The sequence below is a fragment of the Pteropus vampyrus genome, unplaced genomic scaffold (genome assembly GCF_000151845.1).
Source record: "Pteropus vampyrus isolate Shadow unplaced genomic scaffold, Pvam_2.0 Scaffold539, whole genome shotgun sequence".
Taxonomy (NCBI): domain Eukaryota; kingdom Metazoa; phylum Chordata; class Mammalia; order Chiroptera; family Pteropodidae; genus Pteropus; species Pteropus vampyrus.
The window spans coordinates 311,105-317,832 of NW_011889320.1; the positions used below are offsets into that span (position 1 = coordinate 311,105).

A 6,728-nucleotide genomic window follows, 5' to 3' on the forward strand; every position below is an offset into this window, starting at 1 on the left:
GAGGCCAGCAGGAGCCCTGGGGAGAGTGTGACGGGCAGGGCTCCCGGGAATGGGTTAGCCCGGAAGAGGGGTCCATGCCCTGGAGTGTTGCGGTTTCGGTGGCATCTGGTAAGCTCTCGCTGGCCCTTGCTCGGGTATTCTTAGGTGACTAAGAATTCTTGCGGGATTGCCTGAGGAAAATTTCCTCTAGGGCGTGAAGCGGCCCTGTAAGGATGCTCACCACATTGGGCTCGTCCAGAGCCACGCACATAAAGGCTGGCTTTCCCCAGAAATTTGTTCAGACTCTACGATCTCAAAACCAGTGAGGGAAATCACTCCTCTGCCACCGCCAAGCCCCACGACAGCCAGCCTCCCGTTAATGCTAAGGTGGCCGAGATGAGGATCCTTTGATACTTTTAAATTAATCTTTTGCATGCACAATAAAAAAAAAAGCTGACTATAAAATTAGGCAGAATGAATGGAAAGCATATTTTAATTGGTCTCTCAAAGCTTCAAAAAGAGGATTTAGATAAGTGGATCAACCCATGATGTCGTTTAGGTGGCAATCCAATTCTTTGAGGTGTTAGAAAACAGCTGTCCTTTTAAATTTTTATTTATTTATTTTTTACAGCTGTCTTTATTTTAAAAGGGGGAAAGTCATTTGGGACTTGACTTGTCAAGGACGGATACGAATTGTCAGTGTCTTCTTATCCCAACTGCCAAAACAAAATTTGGACCCGCTGTTCTTTTATAAACTAGAGAGCTTTTCTCACGGCTAAAAGGTCTCCTTTTGTATCTGTCCATGTGTGTCTATATATGCATGTTATACATGTGAGATAATTTTCTACTTCCAGTTGGTATTGTTAAACAATTAATTTAATAAATTAAAATTAATTGACTCGAAGGCAAGCACTTATAAGAACTGGTTAGTCTAAAATTCTCAGAAATATAGAAACAAACCCAAATGCTTTTTGAGTTCATGTGATCTAAGATTTATCTTTAGTAAATAAGTTTGTTGATTTGCTCCGTGTTCAAAATTGACTTCAAAGTCTATGAAATATGTTCTAGAGGTTATAAAATGTCTTCATAAATTTGACTTCCTAGTTTTCATTACAAATTGAAGTTTTAAGGATGAAAAAATCTCAATATCTGTAATTAAAAGTACTAGGAATAACTTTGAAGTATTCCAGAAGGGCCCCTGGAATATCTCAAAAGATTTGGTTTTATGTTACATTGCATGGGAAACATTGTAAAATAAGTGATAAAAAAAAAACTTTTACAGTATATTATATGGGTAAACAATGATTGTAAATTAAATAAATAGGGCTATGGGAAACCCAAGATGGCTGCTTGGTTCTGCTGAGCTCTCTGGCAAACTCCATTTTTTGGTTTTGCATTCATTCCTTCATGCATCATAGTGCATTTAAGCTGAAGTTAGATTAGATGAAGGAACTTGTGAGCTGACATTATTGAAAGGAGACATTTTACACTATTGCCAAGGTTTGATAAAGCCACTTCAAGCAAATGCCAAATTGGCAGCTACTTCCTTTCACAGTGAGCTCCCAGGAAACAAAAACTGCTTGGAGATTTTATTTTTTGGAAAGGACATAAAATAAAAGACACTCTCCAACCGCACTGGAAGGACCTTATCAGGCACCTAACTACGAATGGACATCTACCCTCGTCTCTGACACGTGCCTCCAAGCCTCCTCTAGGATGAGAAATTGCTGACACCATAGGTAGCCATCCATCCCAAGATATCAACAAGGTCTGTATGCCTATGGATCGATATTAAATTCAGAATCCATTTTGTTCGATTGTCTTTACCTGTCTGCTAATAATAGTTATATTTGTTCTTTGGATTTCCTATATAGTCCAACTGTTTATGGTTACTGAAGATGTATAAGATAACTGTTAACACTCTTTTTATGGCTTATGGAAATGTTATACTAGATGCAAAATACAGAAAAATGATATGGAAGGTAAAACTCAGATCAAGATAATTTACTGAATAGAAATGATCCAGAGTATTTTTCACAATGAAAGCCAAAAGACCTGACTGCCTTCCATTTACCGGCCCTTCCCTTTTTGGGAAAATTCAGCCTCAACTCACATCCCATAGTTCTGGTATTTCTCCATTCCCAAAGGTCAACAAGAGGATGTTGATACTGAAAATTCCTAGGAATGACTCCTCCTGGTGCTATGAGACCATGCTATCCAACCTAAAGGTTGGTCATCAATGCATCCTTCAAATTGATTTATGATCAAAAGGGAGAATTATAGATGAAGAAGAGGGTCTCTGGAAAGTCACCGCACAGGATGATCTGATCATAAATTCCTAAATGGGTAGGTCATGGTGAGTTATCACATCTCAGGCCTATGACTACCATAGTAGAAGGTTATCTTTACCTTAAGCAAGCCCTGTCCATCGTTTCTGTGCATCTAGGTTACCGCACCTGTGAAATGCCTCTTTTTCAGACCCCTCAGAAGCATAACCACCCTCAAGAAAGCACATAATATTCACTATCCTGTAATCCAATCTCTGTCTTGCTTCCTCCCACCTTCAGGTAATCTTCCTACGTTCTCCCTTTAATTGTAAAAGAATGAAAGAAACTGCAAAACTGTCATTTTCTGAAACAAGATTTGAGAGATCTTGCTTCCCGGCAATTTCATCAGTTTGGCTCAAATAAACTCATAACAATTCTCTATAGGTTTGGACGTTTCTTACGTTGGTGCTGTAAAAAAATTCTTAGGCAATATGCTGGAGAATTTCAAAGGGGGTGTTCTTGTTACCCTCGGGGGAACACAGCATGGACACTGATAAGGTTTCTTGGGTGAGAAAGCAGCTTGGCCTGGAGCGGGACAGACAGGCTGTGGGACAGGGAATGGCAGTAGCCAGGCTGCAGGAAAAGGCTGGGAACCAGTAGGAGTCAGATTCTAAAGCACTTGAATGTCTATTTCAAAAGTTTGGGACATGGTTTTTCCTTGGGCACTGATGGACAGCAGGAATGGAATGGAGGGAAGGAGAAAAGGTGGGGACCTCGGCAGCAGTACACTGCCAGGTTGTGGCACCTGGCAGAGGCTGAAGGTAGCATGGGGTTTCCAGCCCTGGTGCAGGAGACCACGCCAGAAGCAGGGAGCCCAGGCATGATGGGGGTGGGGAGGTTGTTGAGGAGTTCAGTTTGGGACACACTGAGTTTGAGGTTGGTGCAAAAATAAGATTTATTTTAGTCTCTTTTTCCTTGCCCTGAAATAGTGCCGGCAAACACTGAGGTTCGATCCTGAAGTCACACGGGCTGCAGCAGCATCAGGACCCTGGACAGACCAGTTTGCCCACAGCCACTGTTTAGAGAAGGGACACGAATCAGAATGCTCTGGGGGCAGAAGAGCTCTCTGGTGATGCCAACAGAGGGCTGTTCTCTCTACTGTGAGGGGACAGGTATTTCTCCAAGTCTGTCCCACTTCAGGGACAACAGGCCCAGGAAGCGTCCTGATCCCTGGGCTGCCTGCTGCCTGGCACCATGAACGGTGGCTGGCAGATAAGCTTGCCCTGGGCTTATGTGCATGCCCTTCCTCCTCTGCTCCCACGAATCCACGATCTCCCCTCAAATGCCCCCATTGGGCCAACTGGTGCCAGTGCTGTTGGTTCACTTATGGTCCAGGGTTGGACCAGACACCACCGAACTGTCTCTGCTTCTCCAGAGCAAGCCAGGTGGGTTCATCCATCCTGAGCCATTTCTGACTTTGCCAAAGTTCCCTGACCACTTAACTTCATCCCTCACTTTCTCCATCTGTAAAACGAGATAATGAACAGGTTTGGGGGCAAATGCCGAGCACACACACACACTTGATCTCGTGCCAGGGTCGCCTGGCTCCCCTCCAAAGGCCCCTCGGGAGGCGGAACGGTCCCAGGGCTAGGGGCTCAGAGGAGCCCGCCTGCGGGCGAGGGGGTTCAGGCTAGGCTCTGGCGGGCGCGGTAGGGGAGCTAGGTGTGCGGGAGCGCCAGGCGCCAGGGTTGGTGGGACTCACCGCCGCCAGGGGTCGCCGCATTAACATCCCAGGCCGCTGGTGGAGCCGATCCGGTCCAGCTTGAGGCCGAAGCAGCCCTTGTTCGAGCCCTTCTTGATGCCTTTGTTTTTGCGCGCGTTGGGGTTCTCTTGCAGATGGCGGGCCCACGCCACCCGAGCCTTAGTTTCTACTCGTAGGTCCCGGAAGAGTCGCGACTGGTCGCCCTTGGGGTTGGCGCCGCCACCCCCGGGAGTCTTGTCGCGCTTCTTCTGACCGCCGCCCTCAGCCTGGGACACGGCCAGCTCCTCCCCCTGCGGAGTTCGCTGGACCTGTCGGAGGAAAAGAGCAGGCAGGTGAAGGGACGCACGGCGGCAGCGTGGGGAACTTTGCGGAGCCCCTGACGCTCCAGCCCGACGCGCTCGCCAGCGCCGTTGGTCGTTTCGGAGCCGTGAGCGCGCCCTACAGATGCGGGGCAGTTCGGCCCTGCATCCACCTGCCACGCGGGTGTCCCTTGCCCTCCTCCCTGCCTCTGCCTCTTGCCCGGCTGGCCACGGTGGGGCAAGGGCTGCGCATCTGTCGACATTCTCTCGAGGCTGGGGACGTAGACCCCCCGAACCCGGGCTCCGAGGGCTCCCCAGCTCTCGCCCGCGCACAGCTCAGAAGAGAGGGCCGCCTTCCCGCCCTCTCTGCCTGCTCTTGCGCGCTGCATCCTCCTAGACCCCCAGCGCTCCCACGCACTCCCTCACAGTCCCGACATCTCCGCGACAGCACCCACCTTCGGCGCCGCCCCGGGCTTGGCCTCGGAGGGCCGGAGCGAGAGTAGCATGAGCAGCAGGACACAGGCCAGCAGCTGGGAGAGGTGCATGGTGCCCGTGGGGTGGAGGAGCGCGCACTGGCGGCAGCGCGTGCAGGCGGGTAGGAGGGCGCGGAGCAGGCTGGCTCGGCTGCGATGCGCGATGCGGACGCGGGTCCCAGAGCTGCGCGGCGCCGGCTGGGTGCGCTCTGAATCCGCGGCTCCGCTCGCGCCTTTATAGTCCAACCTGCGGCTGATGTCATCCTCCCGCCCACCCGGCCGCCCGGGCCAATGGCACGCGCGCCGATAGCCAGGAGCGGGCCGCGGGGGCTCCCCCTCTGTCCCCGCTTCCATCTCACCCTCCCCGGAGGGATCCCGCGGCTCGGGCGGGCTCTCTCCCGGCTGCACTCAGAGCTGCAAAGTGGCGCGCACGGGGGAAATCTATTTGCATCGAGCGCGCGCCCTGGCATGCGGAGCGTCAACGTTCCGGGTGCCCTGCGCACACTCTGGGACCTCAACACACACCCTCTCCCTGGAAGGACTCAGTTTCCCTCTCTGCAGGTGCAAAGACAGGCTCAGAGGAATTAAGTTACTTGCCCAAAGTCACACAGCTAGAAAGTTGGCACAGCCCGAAATCCACTCAGATCTGCCTTGTTGCTAAACTCTGACCCGGTCACCCTGGCCTGGCCTGGCTCTGAGGCTCCACCTTTCACCTGCTCGCCGGGAGCTGGGATCGCATGGGCGCCTTTGGGATGAGGAGGCAGAGAATGGGATTCGATGTCTGGGCGCAGAGAGCGCGGGGTTCGCCGGAGGCCGCAGGGGGGAGCGCAAGTCCACCAGAGAGTGCAAGCTCTTTGCCTTCGAGCATGTCTGAGAGCGTAGAGCCAACCAGGCGCGCTACCAGCGCAGGCCTGAGGCGCGGATGTCCATGCATGCGTGTGGTAGCATCGTGTGCCCGCCACGGTGGTTCTAAGTGCGCGCTCAGCCGGGTCGGCCATATAGGACATCCCCGTGTCCCATCCGGCACTGGCTTCTGTCTGCACCCACCGTGCGCGCTTGACCTTGTCTGCACCCACGCGAGGATCCGCAGGGTGGCTGTGTCCGCTCCAATGTCCTGTGCACCTGCACAGACTGGAGAAGGAGCTTTACCCAGCCTGAGGCGGTCTGGCTTCGGTTGGCAGGAACAGGTGGTCGCCTTCGTTTTTTCCAGAGAGGTCTCGGTCGTAGCTGTTGGACACGGCCACAGTATCCCTGCCTCTCAGGACACCCTCTCCTTGGGTAGGGCGTCTCGATCCCTCGAGCTCTGAGGAGTTCCTTAGGGATGGGCCGAGAAGGCAGAGAACCGGGGAAGAGGGAGGGGTTTCCAGGTGGGCGATGAAAGGCCCCCTCCTCTGCTACTGGACAAAGAAGAATGTAACCAATCTGGAACTTCTTTATTTACACCAGCTTAAGGGGCCGGGCCGACTGACTCTAGAACCAGGCACTGGACGTGTTTCCAGCCGGCAACAGCCAGGGCGCAGTGGTTCAGGCACTAAAACGACCCCATCGGATGCGGGCGCCAGAATGAGCGTTTTTCAGCGAGAGGAAGCTGCGCCTGAGGCGGGAGGGCGGCTGGGATCAAGAGGGGCCGAGACAATCCAGTGCTACCACGCGATGGCTCCACAGCGCAGCCCGGGGCCCAGAGCAGGGCGGCACCGGCACTACCGCTCTCTCTCCGCTCTTTATTCCCTACCCTGGCACCCTGGGTCCTTTTGTTTGGGAAATAACGTATACCTGAGGCCTGAGTTTGGGTAGAAGAATCTCCTGTTTTTGAGGAGGATCCAGACATGGACAGAGGGCATCCTTTGTGAGTTCCGGTGAGTTGATTCACCATCTCCACGCAGTCCCCCCGGATTGCCTCGCTGAGGTAACGTCCATAGAGTGGAACGACTCTTTCATTAGAGGAAAA

General features: G+C 52.4%; 1 protein-coding gene across 2 annotated transcripts in view; it reads right to left on the reverse strand.

Moving 5' to 3' along the window:
• The window catches only part of NPPC (natriuretic peptide C), an 8,767-nt gene extending 3,814 nt beyond the window's left edge, over nucleotides 1-4,953 (reverse strand). Inside the window, exons 1-3 of one of the 2 annotated variants that reach the window (XM_011383717.2) lie at nucleotides 4,763-4,953; nucleotides 4,009-4,316; nucleotides 3,703-3,770 (exon numbers count right to left, since the gene is read on the reverse strand). In XM_011383717.2, coding sequence (XP_011382019.1) covers nucleotides 4,029-4,316; nucleotides 4,763-4,852 — 378 coding nt within the window. In that variant the 5' untranslated portion in view covers nucleotides 4,853-4,953 and the 3' untranslated portion in view covers nucleotides 3,703-3,770; nucleotides 4,009-4,028. Of the gene's footprint in view, nucleotides 1-3,702; nucleotides 3,771-4,008; nucleotides 4,317-4,762 lie in introns of those variants that run through there. The other variant, XM_023525189.1, reaches the window with a different exon arrangement.
• Between the last annotated feature and the right edge of the window lie 1,775 nt (nucleotides 4,954-6,728).